General features: G+C 43.6%; 1 protein-coding gene across 2 annotated transcripts in view; it reads right to left on the reverse strand.

The window, feature by feature from the left end:
* The window catches only part of CROCC2 (ciliary rootlet coiled-coil, rootletin family member 2), a 105779-nt gene extending 86912 nt beyond the window's left edge, over nt 1-18867 (reverse strand). Inside the window, exon 1 of one of the 2 annotated variants that reach the window (XM_075201797.1) lies at nt 18641-18867. In XM_075201797.1, coding sequence (XP_075057898.1) covers nt 18641-18688 — 48 coding nt within the window. In that variant the 5' untranslated portion in view covers nt 18689-18867. Of the gene's footprint in view, nt 1-15924; nt 15999-18640 lie in introns of those variants that run through there. The other variant, XM_075201799.1, reaches the window with a different exon arrangement.
* Between the last annotated feature and the right edge of the window lie 1648 nt (nt 18868-20515).

The following is a 20515-nucleotide window of genomic DNA, read 5'->3' on the forward strand; positions in this document are numbered from 1 at the left end:
AGCAGGGAAACAGTCTGGAACGCTGGAGTATATGAAGACCTAGATACTCTGGCGCCTACCTAGTATTAGAGGCAGGTTTAAATAGTGGAGCCCATTGCCTGATTGGTGGCAGTGGAGGTAGCGGCCCGATCAGCTGACCGCCAACAGGAAGTGCAGAGAAGGGTCCCGTCGCTTGGAAACAGAGACGCGAGCGGGCACACATGTGCACAGCAATCCTGAGGAGAGAGGACGGCGTCCAGCTGGCTTGCAACGGACAACGCTGCCGACAGAGGAAGGCGTCTGTCCCTGGCACTGATGGTGAGTGCGGGGACGGCACCTGACAGTGGGGCCTCAGGAGAGTGACCGGTTGTACCCTCCAGCAGTCACACCCCCTGCAGCTGTGGTAGTTTTGCCACTGGCATTGACATTTTAGCACCAGTCCGCAGGGCCTTTTGTCATGCCCAGTTTATTAGCTTTGCTCTGAGGTGATCAAACCTCGGCCACTACTGTCAATGCAACACCTTTTGCACTGTCTAACCTCATATAGAAAGTGTATTAGTACAAGCACATAAACTAATGTAAATAAAAAAATAAAAGTTAACTTGACACTTGTCCCTTAAGAGCTCATGAAGATGAGTGTGATATAGATGCATTAGTCCAGCGCTATTCACCTACATCATGAGGGCAACAACGATTCATTACCAGGTAGAAAAAGGGTCAACCTGCATAGTCCTGCATTCCTTAATGCGCAAGATAATGGAACACAATCTAACACATCTCTATGACCAGGGCTGGTGCTAGCCTCCATGGCGACCTAGGCATTTTTACAAAATCGGCGCCCCCGCAACAATCGGCGCCCTCCTCCCTCCTCTTTCCTTACCTCACAACCGCCGCCTCTCTGCTCCGTCTCCTCCCCTCCACTCACTGACACTAGTGAGTGGAGGGGAGAAGACGGAGCAGAGAGGCGGCGGTGGTGAGCAATAGCCTCTTCCCCCCTCCCCCGTGCATCTGAATGCTGTGCGGCGGCCGTGACAGGTATGGTCAGCGGTCGCCGCAGTTTTAAAGTCTTTTTCATTCTGGAGGGCGCCCTCCAGAGCCCGGCGCCCTAGGCAAGTGCCTAACCTTGCCTAATGGGAGCGCCGGGCCTGTCTGTCACGGGCACTAGGAGTTGCTTACCCGAGTCTCACCAGATGGAACTCTGCTAGAGAGGCGGGGTTATGGCACGCACCTCAAAGCAGGCAGGTGAATGATTGGAGCGACACAACAGCAGGAGAGTAGAGATAGTCTGAGGAAGTCAGCGACTTGCAGCTATGGTTAGAGGAAAGTCAGCGACTTGGAGCAGTAAACTGGAGGCTGAAGATAATGTAGACACGAGGAGTGGACGTGGATAGGTGATGGTAGGTAGAGGAGGAGTCAGTGGTCTGCGTACAGCAAGTTGTACCACTGCAGTGATGGGAAGAATAGTACTGGTGCAGGTAGGAAGCAGGGTAGTCGGTGGTCTGCGTTCAGCAAGTTGTACCACCGCTATGGTGAGGAGTCTGGTCCAGGTGTAGGTAGGTAATAGGAGAGTCAGTGGTCTGCGTATAGCAAGTTGTACCACCGCTGTGATAGGAGTTCTTGTCCAGGTGCGGGTAGGTAGCAGGGAAGTCAGTGGTCTGCATGTAGCAATTTGTACCACTGCTGTGAGAAGGAATAAGGACTTGTCCAGGTGCAGGAGAGTGAAGTTGAAAGGCAAACTGTGGCTGTATGGAAACAGCGCGAGTAGAGCAATGTCTTGTGAGGCAGAGATGGAAGGCACAATGAATAGTCTGTATGGAGTAGATGCCTTGCAGGGAGGAGAAGCTGGTCACAGCAGATATGCACAATAACGCTTAGTAGTAGCGTGAGGAGATATCGTAGCTTGAGTGAAAGCTTGTCCTAAATGAAGCAATGCAGTAACACAGTCTATATGGGTACTTGTACCCTGTGCAGCAAACAACAATGGATACAACTGGTATGCGAGCAATAGGCAATAGTCAATAGTCAGTAGAGCATACCCAGTTGTGTAGATCCGGAATCAGCTGAGAAGTGAAGCGTTGTAGCGGTATGGGAACCACCGCTGAGTTGAGCAGGGAGCAGCGTGGAAGCTGAAGCACGAGTAGAGCTGGAAGCAGTTTGGAAACTGTACACACGAGTAGAGCTGGAAGCAGTTTGGAAACTGCACACAGGAGTAGAGCTGGAAGCAGTTTGGAAACTACACACAGGAATAGAGCTGGAAGCAGTTTAGAAACTGCACACAGGAGTAGAGCTGGAAGCAGTTTGGAAACTGCACAAAGGAGTAGAGCTGGAAGCAGTTTGGAAACTGCACACAGGAGTAGAGCTGGAAGCAGTTTGGAAACTGCACACACCTATAGAAGTTCACTGGGAGTGAGACTTCAAGATCAGGCCACTACCTAAGGCTGCAGGTGCCTTAAGTAGGGAGGGGTGATTGATCAATCAATCACATTAGTGGTCAGGTGTAGTTGTTAAAGGGACCTGCGCATGCCCAGTGCGACAGGATGGCGGACGGCCGCGGTTCCACACAGTTGTGAGCGGGAAAGATGGAGAACCACGTACCAGAGTGGAGGCACTCACACTCCGGTGAGTGACAGTACCCCCCCTTTTAAAGGTGGGCACAGAACACTTGTAACAGGGTTTGCCCGGAAATTTTTGGTAGAATTTTTTAAGCAGTGCTGGAGCGTTGAGGTCCTCAGCGCGAATCCAGGAGCGTTCTTCTGGACCGAAGCCCTTCCAATGAACGAGGAATCGGAGAGTTCCTCGCGAAATTTTAGCATCCAGGATCTGAGAGATCTCGAACTCCTCTTCTTGATGAATCTGTACTGGTTTAGGTACAGAAGGAGGAGCAGAAAAACGATTGATAACAAGAGGTTTGAGCAGAGAGACATGGAAGGCATTGGAGATCCGGAGGTTCTTTGGTAATAGTAGCTTGAAGCATACCGGATTTATGACTTGAGTGATCTTGTATGGTCCGATGAAGCGTGGCGCAAACTTCATGGACGGAACCTTCAAGTGGATGTTTTTTGTAGAAAGCCATACACGGTCTCCAAGCTTGAGTGGTGGAATGGCTCGCCTCTTTTTATCTGCGAAGAATTTATATCTGGCTGATGCTTTCCTCAGGGATGATCTCACCTGAGTCCAGATGGTTTTAAAGTTTTGGCAAAGTCTCTCCACCGCAGGGACTTGGGTGGGAGGGAGGGCAGGAAACTCTGGGAGAGACGGATGGTGACCGTAAACCACGAATAAAGGAGTTTTTGTTGAAGACTCATGGTACATGTTATTGTGGGCAAACTCAGCCCACGGGAGTAAATCTACCCAATTATCTTGATTGGCTGAGGAAAAGATTCTTATGAAGGTCTCGAGATCTTGATTGACCCTTTCAGTCTGGCCGTTTGATTGGGGATGGTAAGACGATGATAGAGACAGTCGGATACCCAAGTTCTTACAAAGGGCTCGCCAGAATCTGGAGACGAACTGCACTCCTCTATCGGACACAATCTCGGACGGACAGCCGTGAATTCGAAAAATCTCTTTAATAAAATGGTCAGCCAAGGTAGAAGAAGATGGTAATCCAGTGAGAGGGACGAAGTGAACCATCTTGGAGAATCTATCCACCACTACCCAGATGGTATTACATCTCTTGCTAAGAGGAAGTTCGGTGACAAAGTCCATACTTATGTGGGTCCAAGGTTTGGTAGGGATAGGTAGTGGTTGGAGCAATCCCGCTGGTGTTCTGCGGGAAGACTTAAATTGAGAGCAGATCTCACAAGCGGCCACAAATTCTCTGACATCCTTTCTGATAGAAGGCCACCAATAACTCCAGGAAAGGATCTCAAAAGTCTTTCGTTCACCAGAATGTCCAGAGAAGCGTGAAGAATGGTACCATGACAATATTCTCTTGCGTAGAGATGGCGGAACAAGAGTTCTCCCAAATGGTAGCACATTGGTGGACGAAGTGGCCAAAGTCACACATTTGGGATCCAGTATAGGATGATCGGAAGAATCCAGGATGTCAGAAGGAGGGGCAAATGCCCGGGATAAGGCATCTGCTTTCCTGTGCTTTGCAGCAGGTTTGAACGTTATAATGAGTTCGAAGCGAGAAAAGAAAAGTGACCACCTCGCCTGTCGAGGGTTTAGACATTGGGCTGTTTGTAAATAGAGGAGATTTTTGTGGTCGGTGAAGATGGTTACAGGATAATGAGCCCCCTCCAGTAGATATCTCCACTCCTCCAATGCGACTTTTATTGCCAACAGTTCTTTGTCACCGATGGTGTAGTTCTTTTCCGCAGGTAGAAGACCCCGGGAGTAGAAGGCACAAGGATGGAACTTCTGTTGCTCAGATCTTTGGGAGAGAATAGCTCCTAGTCCGACATTGGAGGCATCCACCTCGAGAAAGAAGGGAAGGTTTACGTCAGGCTGCCGAAGAACAGGGACGGTAGAAAATGCTTCTTTAAGGCTTTGGAAAGCGTGAAGGGCCTCGGAGGACCAGTGTTTAGTATTGGCGCCTTTCTTGGTCAGGGCCACAATAGGAGAAGCAATAGATGAGAAGTTCAGGATAAAACGTCTGTAATAATTCGCAAACCCTAGGAAGCGTTGTATAGCCCTGAGGGTAGTTGGCTGGGGCCAAAGTAGAACGGCATTAACTTTGTCTGGGTCCATCTCCAGACCTACTCCGGACACGATGTATCCCAAGATTGGAATTTGGGATAATTCGAAGGAGCATTTTTCTAATTTGCAGAATAGGAGGTTCTTCCGCAGTCTGGAGAGAACTTCTGCCACATGTTGATGGTGGGAGACAAGATCTTGAGAGAAGATTAAAATGTCGTCCAGATAGACTACAACGCACACGTATAATAGGTCCCGGAAGATCTCGTTCACGAATCCTTGGAAGACAGCTGGGGCATTACACAGTCCAAAGGGCATAACTAGGTATTCGTAATGCCCATCCCTGGTGTTGAATGCTGTCTTCCATTCGTCGCCTGACTTGATCCGGATTAGGTTGTAAGCACCACGGAGATCAAGTTTGGTAAAAATCCGAGCACCTTTTATACGATCAAAGAGTTCGGTGATAAGAAGAATCGGGTACCGATTTTTTACGGTTATGGCATTGAGCCCCCGATAATCAATGCAGGGTCTTAAGGTCCTATCTTTCTTTTTCACGAAAAAGAAGCCCGCTCCAGCGGGAGAGCTGGAAGGTCGAATGAATCCGCGATGAAGGTTGTCCTTGATATACTCTGACATAGCCTGTGTCTCTGGTAGCGAGAGAGGGTATACCCGGCCCCTAGGAGGGTTTTTGCCAGGTAGTAAATCTATGGGACAATCCCATGCCCGATGAGGTGGCAGGCGTTCAGAATGCGCCTTATCGAACACGTCAGCGAACGGGGCATACTGTGGAGGAAGACCCGGAGGACCAGATGTTATAGATGATCTGTTGATTTTGAGTGGTACCACTCGGGTTAGGCATCTATGATGACAATCCGGGCCCCAGGATGTGACTTGGGGAGTACGCCAATCAACTTGTGGTGAATGAAGCTGAAGCCATGGAAGGCCAAGAACGATGGGACTAGTAGTAGCAGGAAGGACCAGCAAAGAGATTTTCTCTCGGTGTAAGGCTCCAATTTGAAGGGTCAAAGGAGTCGTACAGTGGGTGATAAGTCCATTAATGATGCGAGAGCCGTCTATAGCGGTGACCGCTCTGGCGGTTTTTAACGGGGACACTGGTAGGGACCACTGGTTAACAAGAGCACTGGAGATAAAGTTGCCGGCAGCGCCGGAATCCAGAAGTGCTTGAGAGATAAAAGATTTGGTGGCTGAGAAGATGGTAACATCAAATGCACACACTTTGGAATCCATAGAAGATGGAGAGGAGTCCAGGGACCCTAACCTTACCTCTCCAGAACTGGTTAGGGCCTGGCATTTCCCGACTTCTTAGGACATGAGTTCAGGCTGTGAGTAGGGTCAGCACAATAGATGCAGAGTCTATTTTGTATTCGTCGATCCCTCTCTCTAGATGTTAACTTAGAACGTCCTACCTCCTTGGGTTCCACTGGAGGGGGAAGATGACTTGAGGTGATGGGCGAGTGAACCCCTTAGAGGTGCTTGTTCTTTCAGACTCCCTCTCACGGAATCTCATGTCTACCCTATGACATAGGGAAATTAGATCGTCCAAGGAGGAGGGTAACTCTTGTGTGGTCAGTGCGTCTTTGATCTTATCCGTCAGACCCTGCCAGAAGGCAGCTATCAGGGCCTCGGTGTTCCACTGTAGTTCAGAGGCGAGTATCCGAAACTGAATGATGTACTGGGCCACAGAGTGTGATCCTTGGCGTAGTCAGAGAATGCTGGAAGCCGCAGAGACAACGCGGCCAGGTTCTTCGAAAATTTTGCGGAACGTGGAAATGAAGAGTGCACTATCTTCCAATAGGGGGTCATTTCTCTCCCACAGAGGGGAGGCCCACGCAAGAGCCTGTCCGGAAAACAGAGAAATGAGGTAGGCAATCTTGGCACGGTGAGTGGCAAAATGGTGAGGTTGAAGCTCGAAATGGAGAGAGCACTGATTCAAAAAACCTCTACACGTCTTGGGATCTCCATCATATTTTGAGGGAGTAGGCAGGTGTAGTGTGGAAGCAGTAGACACCTGGGATGGCACTGGGGAAGGAGAAGGCGCTTGAGGTTCAACAGTCGCTGAAACAGTTTGTAGAGGAACTCCTCGGGTGGCCAGAGTCTGGAAACACTGGAACAGATGTTGCTGCCGAACATCCTGTTGTTCTACCCGAGTGATCAGATGCTGCAGCATCTCCTTAGCTGTTGGTTCCAATCCTGGGTCTGTCATGGCCTGATCTTACTGTCACGGGCACTAGGAGTTGCTTACCCGAGTCTCACCCGATGGAACTTTGCTAGAGAGGCGGGGTAATGGCACGCACCTCAAAGCAGGCAGGTGAATGATTGGAGCGACACAACAGCAGGAGAGTAGAGATAGTCTGAGGAAGTCAGCGACTTACAGCTATGGTTAGAGGAAAGTCAGCGACTTGGAGCAGTAAACTGGAGGCTGAAGATAATGTAGACACGAGGAGTGGATGTGGATAGGTGATGGTAGGTAGAGGAGGAGTCAGTGGTCTGCGTACAGCAAGTTGTACCACTGCAGTGATGGGAAGAATAGTACTGGTGCAGGTAGGAAGCAGGGTAGTCGGTGGTCTGCGTTCAGCAAGTTGTACCACCGCTATGGTGAGGAGTCTGGTCCAGGTGTAGGTAGGTAATAGGAGAGTCAGTGGTCTGCGTATAGCAAGTTGTACCACCACTGTGATAGGAGGACTTGTCCAGGTGCGGGTAGGTAGCAAGGAAGTCAGTGGTCTGAGTGCAGCAATTTGTACCACTGCTGTGAGAAGGAATGAGGACTTGTCCAGGTGCAGGAGAGTGAAGTTGAAAGGCAAACTGTGGCTGTATGGAAACAGCGCGAGTAGAGCAATGTCTTGTGAGGCAGAGATGGAGGGCACAATGAATAGTCTGTATGGAGTAGATGCCTTGCAGGGAGGAGAAGCTGGCAGATATGCACAATAACGCTAAGTAGTAGCGTGAGGAGATATCGTAGCTTGAGTGAAAGCTTGTCCTAAATGAAGCAATGCAGTAACACAGTCTATATGGGTACTTGTACCCTGTGCAGCAAACAACAATGGATACAACTGGTATGCGAGCAATAGGCAATAGTCAGTAGGCACTCACACTCCGGTGAGTGACACTGTCTATGACATCTGTCTGTAAGAGGACTTACTCTCATGATGTTATTAAGAGCAGTGGCACACTGGCACTGTCTACACTCTGTGTACATGAGCCACAGGAGCCCGGTTATTATTTGCTGCTTCTGCTGGCACATATCAGGCAGTGTCAATGTCGTGTTTTGTCATACTAGCACTTACAGTACACCAATATTCTTAATAAGTTCATCAGTATTACTGGATTATAACTTATACTGAAGTACATGTTTATTCATGACGAAACTAGCAGTACAGCTAAACTATGATTCAACCAAGTGCTCAAAGTACACCTGTATCACTAATAAAGCCAGTAGTATGACTATACTTCATTCTGATGTATTTATCATTGCAGTACCCCTGGTGAACCCAACAATACAGTGTACTATTATTCATTATAAGAGTAACTTGCTACACCTCAAGTGATAACTCATCTTGAAGTTAATGTGTTTCATGATTCCATCCATTCATCTAGCTAAAGCCTTTATCAAGTAGGATCCTCAAATATGTTGATTTGTCTCATTCATTGTATACTACTTTGTAAAGCTGATCACTCATGCTGCAACATCGCAGCTGATATAGGGCCATTGGCCTCATATGTAGGAGTTAGCATTGTGTCAGTTCTCCATGACAAGAGAGACGTTCAGGCAGGCCCAGGCCCAATACTTTGTACTTGCTCCCCCCTCCTCTCTGCACCCCTGGTGACATGGAACAATTGAAATGCGGGAACTGTAGGTGGGGAGAGGCAGAGCATAAGATAGAAGCAGTATAAGTGACTGCTGGACAAATCCATGGCATCTTGCTGCCCTCATCCTCTCAATGTGTGTGCTCAGGAATATGCCTTGGAAGTGCCCAGCAGTGTTCTCTGGATGAGCACTCATAGCTCTCTAATGGCTCTGTGCTGACAGTGGAGGAGCTTTACCCATACATTCAATGTAGCGGCACAGACTGTGTGATGAACACTATCACTATTCTAGCTGGAAAAGCAGTAGCATTCAAAGCACTTGTCTGACATCACAATTACTTTATAAATATCTCCTCTCAACTGTTTCACTTTTTTAATATGATATTGAAATATATTTTTCCCATTCTTGTAATGTTATTTTATAGTGTAATGGTTATCTTTTAAGTCTATGTTCTTTCTTTGATAAAGTTACGTTAAATCAGAAAGTAGATATGTGTGTCATAGTATCCTACTCTCACAGTATGTCTGAGACTCCATGAATAGTGGGAGACCTCCTGGACTCACAGGAAGTTATGCTAATTTCCCTAATGCTTGCTGTGCCTCTGGTACTACAAGACAATGGACTCCACTCTCATAAATTGGGACAGGTGTAGTTATAAATTTATTATACACTATTTTCCTCTAGTGTTTCCTATAGATAATTGACCTCTAAGATTCCTTCATAAAGAATATAACAATGAGATTCAGTGATATATTTAACAAGATGAACTCTGTACTACAAGAAAATGGCTGCTGCTCTCCAGCATATAATTGTAGTCAATGCTCATTCTTCTGATAAATGGCTAATTAATATGTCCTGCACACAGCATGCAATAGTAAAATTCAGCTCTAGATCTGTACTGTATAAAGGATATTCCCTTTATTTACAGTACACTAAGGTATTTACTAGGAAGCAGTGGTCTTCAAGAAAATGGCCATCACTCTCTTATGTGTCTGTCTGTCTGTCTCACTGTGTACTCTCCTTTATCAAGCAGTAAAATAAAAATAATCTTCCTTTCGGCCCTGCTACACTATCCTACCTCTGTACTTCTGACAGTGTGCCACACATACACAAACCCCTTCTAGCAGCATGATACACACAGTCTATAGGTTCCACCTGGTGGTGCTGGGCATGCCAAAGGGCAGCACTAGATACGGGCTAGACATGATCCTTGGATGGGATAGAACATGCCCCCTTCAGCAGGACACGCTTAGGTTTTATTTGACCAACTACCTAAAATCATACTTGCCAACTCTCCCGGAATGTCCGTGAGACTCCTGAAATTCGGGTAGGTCTCCCGGGCTAGCAGGCAAATATCCCGCATATGGCATCTTGCTCCTCAAAATTACGCGATTCGCGGTGAATCGCCTCATTTTGGCCCCGCCCCCTGTGAAAAAAACTGCATTGTGTTGCGGGCGGAGCCAAAATGACACAAATTACCGCGCCCCACCCTCCAACCACGCCCCCCTGCCTGGAATCTCCCGGGAATTAACTTACCAAAGGTTGCCTAAAATTATTTTTAAAAGTTGGCAAGTATGGTGTGTGTGACCTGTATGTATAACCTGTATTTTAGAAAACATTCAGACATACATAAATATTCAGTTTATCTACAAACCTGCGCGTCCATGATCCTATCAAATTTGTTTGGGAAGTTTTTAACTAACAGGCAATTCATCAATATACTGTTGCTTGGATCACATAGAAAACGTTATTTCTATCAGTGCCCATCAAACAAATGAACTATATATATCTGACTGCATAACCCTGAAATAGGTAATGTCCTCAATACCAAGACTTGTAGTTCCCCATAACTGGTGAGCCACAGGTGGCCCCAGACCCTGGCAGAGCAGTGCACAATATATTCCTAAACCTGAGGGAGTGCTGCCGTTCTTACAATATAGAGATGCAAGATGCAGTGCATAAGATGATAATGTTCTGCAGCTCTGCCCAGCACACAGCGGTGACTCTCCTGCGTGACCCTGCCGGCAGGTGTGTATAACTCACACGGACGTCCTGCGTCCCCCGGGAGCGAGCAGTGGCTGCAGGGGGGAGCCTAGTGCCCAGGCTCGGGCTCTGCCTCCCCACCCTAGCCGGAATTGCTTCCGCACCTGTCGGGGCTGTTGTTGACTCAGGAGGCCGCCCTACCCCTTCCAGGCAGGCTCTGGAGCCCGGCTCAAAGATTTGGCAGGTTCCTGGGCTGTTTTCTTTCCCTTAACAGTCTGGGCAGATGCCAGGCCAGGAACAAGGAAGGCAGTATACAGAGAGGGGGAGGTGGAGGGGGGAGAGGAAGGAGACGATGAGTGGGAGAACAGGGTTGAAAGTGCTAAGAGAGGAAATGGACAAAGGGAACAGTGCAAATAAGCAAAGGAGAGGGGTTATAGATACAGAGAAATCATGCAGTGCCCATTACACATAAGGCAGAATAACACAGAAATGTTACAGTGATCTTTATCCATGAAGCATGTCACATCTAATGATGATACTGAAAAGTCATCTGTGTAGTTTACATGGGGATCCTGTCATTTTATAACAGAAAACAATGACACTACCGCACAGTTTGCACAGTAGGTATAGGTCCGACCTTACTTATTGTATGGCGTTAGAAAATAAAGGTTATAGTTTGAGAGTAAGACTGCCCCAAGACTATGGTATCATGTAGTAAAGCAGTATAATATAGCTTAGGGTAGTGTAGCAAAATAGTAAAGTATAGGTAATAGCAGATAGCTTTGCTTAGCCAGATTGTAGTAGATATATGAAGCTTGAATGCTTCTGTCCTCTGGTAACTCAGTCTTATATAGACAACATAATAAGATAAACCCTTCAGTTAGAAAACACTAAATATATTCTAGTAATAATAATAGCTACGTATGTGAAAGCTAAGTACATGAAGCCATCCAACTTCACTGTGAAATCCCATCTATCAATAAAAAGAAAACACTGCCCCCTGCTGGAATTATATGTGGAACCTGGAGACAAAATAATTTGTACTCTATATGTAGCCTCGTGAATACAGTGATTTTGGCCTATTTATCAAATTCTGAGTTTGACCCCAGTAACTAATTAGCCATTATAACCTATGGGGAGAGCATCGCCGGAGAGGGATCTTCTAAAAGTACATGAGTACCTAATACTAGGCATAAACTATAAAACCTAGCCTACTGTGTGAAATGCCGTAGTGTATATGTCGTGTTATAGAAGAAGTGTTTGAGTTTCAAACATGTCAAAGGGACATGTCACATTGGATTCTACTTGTAATATGGAGAGCTTGTTAGTATTGGGGAGGTGGGTTATAAATTCAATATGCATTCTAGGAAATTAAATTATTAGACTATTAGAATAAAAAACTCTGAAATATTTTTGGAACGTGAAATAACCCTTTAAAGGAAGCCTATTAAAGTGAACTATTCTGTTTTTATCCAATAATCCTATTTATCAAACTAGCTGTTTGGTACAGTAACGATAACATTGTATTTATTTACCTTTTTAACTTCTCTTTAGTTCTCTGCCAGTAACTCCCTATTGAAAGTTCTGTGTTTGATAAATGAGCTGGCTATAGAGGACAAGTAGGAGACATATTTAGCAAACATTTTCTTACAGTTAGTAAGTAGACAAGGAATGTCCTTATTTGATGCTTTAAAAAACTACTGTGGCTTTGGTTCCTTTCACATGGGCTCTTGCGCACATTTGCGTGAACTGCAGCTTGAAGGGGCTATGAAAATAGAAATTCTTGACTCCTATAGCATGTTGCCAGTATGTAGTCCCACTTTTGGAACCCTGGTTTGTTCTATTTTTAGCATATCCAGGGGTATATTTACTAAGCTGCGGGTTTGAAAAAGTGGAGATGTTGCCTATGGCAACCAATCAGATCTTAGTTATCATTTTGTAGAATGCACTAAATAAATGACAGCTAGAATCTGATTGGTTGCTATAGGCAACATCTCCACTTTTTCAAACCCGCAGTTTAGTAAACCTAGCCGCAAGTGTTTGTAAGATTTTGGTTGATAAGATTCCCAGCAAAGATTTGTTTGTGTTTCTCTGTGTGGTGCTCACTGGTACATTGTTATAGTGCTATCTAGGGCCTGAGTCATTAAGGAAAGTAATGCAAAAAACAGGAGCAAATGTTCTCAGGGACAAACCATGTTACAATGCAAGGGGTGCACATTAGTTTATTATTTTGCATATAAGTTAAATACAGCTGTGTTTTCATGTAGCACACAAATACATGATAGCTTTATTTTACACTGGAATTTAAAGTTCATCTAGGACATGCCCTACGCCAACTATAAATCTGTCCCCACATTTTAAATTTACCTTCCCCTCCAATGCAACATGGTTTTGCCAAGGTGCAAAGTTACTACTTTATTTGCTTTGCTCTCCTTAATGACTTAGGCCCCAAATGTCTAATCATACATATGTATTGGAGCTATAATGCTTTTGGCAGTAGTGACGCTTTAAACTATACATGTATAATAAACATGTATAATAAACATTCTGCTATTATATGTCCTTAAATATGTCTACGTATATTTCCAGATTATAATGTTTACGTTTATTTGAATCTATTACTGATTGGCTAAGTACTATATTAGTAGTCCTAACATACCTAGAATGTTGAGAAGCCCCATTATGTGGTATGATTTACCAATAAAATTATTATAATTATTAACAAATGAAAAAACACAAATATGAAACAATCTCAAACAATAATAATGTTGGAAAGTATCACGAACATTTCAGAAACACACTGCCAAAAAATTCCTAAATCAAATGCATAATGACAGGGGGACTCTAATAGAAAGGCAATTAGGACACCTGTCCTGGGACCACCATTAGCCTTCCTAGTAATGAAGACCAAGAATGACGGGAGATACCTTGTTTCAAATAGGGAATTCTCCTCTTTCCAGTTAGATGCTTAGTCAAGGTTAACCTAAGGTCATCTTAAAAAAGAAAAACATCACCTACTGAAATAGTGTTAAATAGAGCCTTTACAAAGTTTAATATTAGCCCAAATGCAATTACTGAACATATTGCAAGTTTTAATCATGGATTAATATTAGCCAGTCTTATAATTAAAAATAATGAAATAATTAATAACTGTTATCTGGTCCAATGGAAACATAATCAACAAATGTTGTTTTGTTTGTTTTTGATTTATTTTCCATCAGTTGCTCATTTCCAATTCCAGGTTTTCAAGTATTTCCCATTTTCAATAATGACCAGCTGCACAATACATTGCTCTTATTCTCTATACAGAATGCAATTCTCTTTATTTTTTTCCTGTTGTCTTGGTTAGTGGAGAATATAAAATACTACAAAATACCAGTATAACTAAGCTCAGGGAACATGTCATGATGTGGATCCTAATACACTGAGGTCCACCTACAACAGGTATCATGCTTTTATGCATCTGCTCAGCAGTGTATGTATGGAAAGAATAGCTTTCATTCCGAAATTGTACATGTCTTAGCAATTAGGATAATATTTTTCTGCATTTGATGATTTTTCGGCAGGTAGCTGAGGAAAACAGGGGAAAAGTTTCAAACTACCCAAAAGGCCGACAAGCAGCCCCGGTCTGGATATATTTAGGGCTTTATATGCTAGCACGCATCCCCGGTCTGGATATATTTAGGGCTTTATATGCTAGCACGCATCCCCGGTCTGGATATATTTAGGGCTTTATATGCTAGCATAAAGCAGCAGCACTTGAGAAAACTCTACTTTTGGAATACAATTACATATTCCACCTTGTGTCTTGCAAGGCGCCTACCAGTGAAATATTGTCACTTTTGTCTACATGACAGACTAAAGTGCAGATGGTGTATTCACTGTGGATGTCATCTGCCCATAAGCTACCTATGATGTAACAATCAAAGCTGTGTTCTCTCTTATGCTGTACACCTGTATATACTGTGCCGTTATACTAGATGCTGCCCTGTGATGTCTTGGACCGATACTTATGAGAAATCAGGCAAGAATTTTGGGGAACCCATCACATATCTTTCACGGTAATTCTATATATTACATTTATGGACATATATCCCTCATGGGATATATGTCATCATATACAGCACCTGGAAGCTCCCACAGTTCTGTACAAAGAAAGCCATCCACATGCAGGAAGATCATCATCATCATTTATTTATATAGCACCAGCAAACTCTGTAGCGCTTAAGATCTAAATGGATAATATGGTAGTTGCAGAACAAGCTTGCCCAAGATGACCCTTTGTGTGGACCCAAAGACATCATTCTACTCAGTCAAAATTTGTTCAGGATTCATTGGATTTTGATTGGTTGGAACTTTAAATGTGCTTGACCGATTACCAGAATTGAAATATGTCATCATCAGCAGATCACTGCAAGGACCTCTTGTAATTCTGTCATTCAGCCTGATCACCAAACTACAATACATACTTTAGTCCACCCCTTATGTAGTCATTTGGTGATCATGCTGAACAATCAGATCTGACATTAAGTGAGCAGCTTAAATTGGAGCACTTTGAGATCGCTCGTTAGTGGCTGCAGTATGTCACTGTAGAAGCACCTTAGCTTTGTAAATAGAAGATAGATGGGTGGTTAGAACATATCTAATAAAATTGCCACATCAAAATACCTATATTTATATTGCTATAAACTAAAGGACAGATTACAGTCATGAAGGTGGGTTATGTTACATAAGAAGTTTTAAGTAATTTCACTGCCTATTTGAATTTAATAATATTTTGAGGGTTGGTATATTGATTAATAAGGTGAGAATCGTCCATAGATTGAAATGGACCTGTGGCATCCAGAATAAAAATTAGCATAAAATGTCAAAATGCTCACATGGCATTACTTAGCAATAACAACTTTCAAGCAGTTAACCAAAGTATGAGCAAGTGATCCATTTAGTTAAAAATTAAAAAATAATGTTCCAGACAGTATTTACTCATTGCGAAAGCAACGATTAGCCACAATTCCAGACAGTGTCTGCCCTATCATTCATCCCAGTGGATGTTTGCTAAATGTACAGTCACTGGGTTCTGAGCAGATAAAACAGATTTTTATTTAAAACAGTTATATAAAATTTATATTTTTCAGTTTTTCTTTTTGTTCGGTTGAAAAATTCTACAGTGCTATAATATTGTATATATTTGTATCATACTTGCCAACTCTCCCGGAATGTCCGGGAGACTCCCGAAATTCGGGTCGGTTTCACGGACTCCCGGGAGAGCTGGCAAATCTCCCGCATCCTGCTAGTGTATTTCCAAAATGACGTGATTCTCGGTGAATCGCGTCATTTTGGCCCTGCAACAAAACGACATTTACGTCGCGGGGGTGGGACCAAAATGACGCGATTGGCCGCCCCCGCCCCCTCCAGTCACGCCCATCTCCCGGAAAGAACTTCGTAAAAGTAGGTAAGTATGATTTGTATTGATATTCTCCATTTAAAATGCTTACCATGATGTAGCAGGTGGTTAGAATGTACAGGATATCCAAACAGCTGTACTTAATTCCCAGCTGCCCGATGTAAGGTTATGGGCTGGATATAATCATACCTATACACAGTTCATGGATATAGAAGAAATCAAGACTGGTCACAATGCCCTGTTTGTTGAATAATCACTTTGAAAACATAGTGCAGCACATATGATCATAATGCATTACAAGTTTAAGGTCACCATGGCTCTTTGTCATAGGCCTATCATTAAGGGCCGTGGTGGGCTGAAATACTAAGATGTTAGGATCAGCCTTGCAGCATTATGCTTTTAAATTAATTATCCAGTAAGCAGTGACTTTTTATTTGTATTCCAATACCTTGAGTAGGTCTGCGGGTGAATGTATTCTATACTTTTAGAATATACAGAGAATGTCCATTTAGTTTACAGTACACACAACATGCACAAAGGTTACACCAGTGATGCCGTTGTAGGCATGCCCTGTAGCACCTTATTAGTAGGCCTTGTTTGCCCTTTCTAGTTATTGCAGTTTTTGCTTTTATACTTGCAGATTAAAGGGTTTATGCACTAAGGGCAATAGAAAGGATTAGAGGGGCATATTCCCACTATTTCCTCTATATTTGCCCCCAGGCAGTTTGTTGCTTTGTGCTGGAACGAGTGCACTACGGTGGCTTAGTGGTTAGCACTTCTGCCTTATAGCACTGGGGTCATGAGTTCAATTCCCGACCATGGCCTTATCTGTGAGGAGTTCTCCCCGTGTTTGCGTGGGTTTCCTCCTGGTGCTCCCCGTGTTTGCGTGGTTTTACCCCGGGTGCTCCGGTTTCCTCCCACACTCCAAAAACATACTGGTAGGTTAATTGGCTGCTAACAAATTGACCCTAGTCTGTGTGTCCGTGTGTGTGTGTGTTAGGGAATTTAGACTGTAAGCCCCAATGGGCCAGGGACTGATGTGAGTGAGTTCTCTGTACAGCACTGTGGAATTAGTGGCGCTATATAAATAAATGGTGATGATGAGATACTCGCGTACATGGTGTTGAGATTAATCTTTATCATGCAGCATGTGCACTACTCCCTCCCATCCTACATGAAACAAAATCAGATGGCGACGGTCAGCTCTGCTCTGTTTTTGCTGCAGAGATGAATTGTGTATAATCATCATCATCGTTTATTTTTAAGGTGCCACAGACTTAACACCACCGGGCAGTCAGCAGTACAAGTCACACAAAATACAGATAAACATAAATGGTAACATGTACATACGAGGTAGACAAGGGAGGTGCACACATGAAGCAGAGGGTGGGGAGGGCCTTGCTCATAAGAGCTTACAGTCGTCTTCCTGGACGAATCATTATAATGCCGAACCCATTTGGCATACCCCTTTCTTTATAACACATGATTACTATATGTCTTTCTTACAACTCTGAATACCACTTATTCCCCTCTCCATTATTAATTTACAATTCAATAAGTAGCAACCTCCCAAGTCCCTCTTTCTCCCCCAATCTTTTTCCTCATATGTTTGTCCCCCCAACCCCCAAGAAATAAAACAAGAAAAACAACATTCTTCTTCTGCTATAATAACATACCTATTCCCCTTCTGCAAATATGAGTTTTCCCTCAATATTTGTCACTTTCTTTTTTTGTCAAAACATCTTGTCAATTATAAGTATAATATTTGGTATGTATTGCAGATGTTGTCTTGCAAAAATCAATAAAAACAAATAAAATAAAAATAAAAAAAAGAGCTTACAGTTTAGAGGGAGGTGGCAAAGTATAGAAATGATTACTACATATGCAGCCGATTTGCTCCAAGAAAGGAACAAATGACATTATTATTAATCACAAATAATTGCATTTATAATGGCCTTTTTGTGCAGTAGAAACTAAACGCTTAAACACGGCTGTTTAAATATCTTGTAGACTTTCAATCGGTTTTTGAAACTCTCTTCCTGACAACTTCAGGAAGTTTTAATTACATACGGACATTGAGCCATGTAGTTATTATGTACTGTAAATCCAGAGCTCAGCTGCTTCTAGACCTTGCAGGTAGCTTGAAACTTTGCCCCTGTTTTCCTATCTACCCTCCAATAACATAAATCATCAAATGCTAAAAAATAATCTACAAATTGCTAAGGCATATAAAATTTTGTAATAAAAAGCTATACATACCTTCCATAGATAATATGTGTGCTCAGCAGATGCATAAAAACGTGACACCTGTTGTAGGTGGACCGCAGTGTACTAGAATCCACATCATGACATGTTCCCTGAACTTAGTTACACTGTCATTTAGCAGTATTTTAAATACACCACTTCAGTGACTATTAACCCAGACAATAGAGAAAATTGCTGTCAGTACAGAGAATAGAAGGAATTGCTCTCTCTCTCTCTATATAGATAGATAGATAGATAGATAGATAGATAGATAGATATAATGCATTGTGCAGTTTGTGATTATTGAAGAACAGGGACATGTCTTGGGGCTGGAAATCAGTGGCAGTTGTAAATGATGAGATTTATGCACTTATGCACTACCAGCATGCAGCATTCAGCACCATGCGTGTTTCCCTGCAGCAATACAAGCTCGATCACAATATTCTCTCTATATGAGAACTCTTATATTCATCCTGACATTCAGAAGAAGATGATTTGGGATTCACCAGTAAATCACCATGCAGCTTAGTTGTTTGCACCGCTTTTTTTATTTATTCCTTTACCTGAATAACAGTCTCCAGCTTCATGGGTGAGCCCTCTTCACTGGCCATAATGCTGCCCTACGTCCTCCGCTCCACCACGTTCTGAGCCGCTGTTTTGGGCTAAGGAGCCTGGTTTTACCGTTACCATGGTAACAGCGAACGCTGAGGCCCAGGCCGTTGCCTTAGTAACAAAACGCGGCGCTAGCGGCTGAACGGTGGTCTAGCAGGGAGAGCAACGGAGACGTGCTGTTGGGGGAGGGGTTTGGTGGTAACCTTGGCGATGGCGGCTGGGGGCGTGGTTATAGAACTCGTTTGGTAAAGGATGGAGATGGTGGGGATCATGTTAGTGCGGGAAAGTGCAGGGAGAAGAGGGAAAGTGAGCAAACCGCTAGTACACAGCTTCCCCTGTGCTCTGTGTTACTGTACTATCCCTCCACGACATGGTTACTGCTTATACCTGGCTCTCACACCGCTTGCATTACTGTTCTCATCCAATGCAAGTGTTATATGTATAACGTCAAACGCTGCAATCCACACCAGATTTACCTGTGGTGTCTATGATGTTTTGTTCTTTGTTCTTTAATTGCTGGATAAACATTATTAGGGTTGGTAGATCAGCCATTTACTACTACACATGTATGAAATACATTTGCTGCAATCTGCAGCCATAGAACAAACCCAGCATTTAATACTTGTTACTGACAATAACCTTTCTTTTACTGTGAATAAGCTGCTTATTACCACAGCTCTAGTTTTTCATTTTGGATGCAATAATTCAGTACCAGGTCTTACTAGGGATGACTTATACATTAGAATGGATGATGTATAAATTAGAATGTTAGAGGTAGTTTGTTTTGGTCATGCTCCATTCCAAGGTTGCATGAACCCATTTAGATGTGGGGCCAGATTCATTAACAATCGCACGTACATCGGACATATGCACGTCTGTATTCAACAAGTAGTTTCTCAGAAGATACATATGTTGATGAATACGGGAATAGGTCCGCTCTGCTCTAAAAGATAAAATACTGCAGTATACATCCAATACATATGTGGAATATCAAGTCCCAGAACAACGCACAGAAGAATAAAAAAATCAATTAACACAACATGCGCAGCAGCTTGACTATCTAGAGGAAGTAAAAGTCGTAGCAAGGTTTCCGTAGGTGAACCTGCGGAAGGATCATTATCCTCAGCTGCTTTAGTGAAGTAGCTGTGGAGCGCCAACGTGCCAGACAAAAGTGGTCTGCGTGTTACGTCTGACACGCGTGGCGGCATTTGCCGACCCCTGACCTAGATCATCAATCTTTTTTTTACCCCTCCTGTCTACCCTGCTGCATATCTTTGTGTCATCTGCAAAAAGGAATACTTTCCCTTCAATACCATTCGCAATGTCACCAATAAAGATATTAAAAAGCACTGGTCCAAAGTACAGATCCTTGGGGTACTCCATTTACTACACCTCTGTTTTCTGTCACTCATATGGAGTTGTTCTCCTGTCAGAAAGGTAGGGTGGTACTAAACGACCGAAAGATGGACATCAAACAAAATTGCTGCTCTAAGGTATAGAAAGTCCACTCTTCTAGTAAGACAGCATAAACTGAAGTATAAACCTATAACAAATTATCAACAATCTTTATTCTTTACAATATGTATTATTTCTAAATACACATTTATGCATAGGTAAACGGGCTCTTAGGGGGAGATTCAGTGTGATATGTCTCTGGAACAGTCTTCAGAGTCACATGGACACGATGCTCAGGCAGAAATCTCTGCTCATTTTTAGATGTGCCCCATTGAGGTGCACAGAAAAATGAGTGGAGCTTCCTTACCGTTATAGCCAGCAATGTGTGCAGCCTTACATGGAGGCGGTCTGACGGCACATCGCTTCTAATT

Source organism: Mixophyes fleayi, chromosome 3, assembly GCF_038048845.1.
Source record: "Mixophyes fleayi isolate aMixFle1 chromosome 3, aMixFle1.hap1, whole genome shotgun sequence".
NCBI lineage: Eukaryota > Metazoa > Chordata > Amphibia > Anura > Limnodynastidae > Mixophyes > Mixophyes fleayi.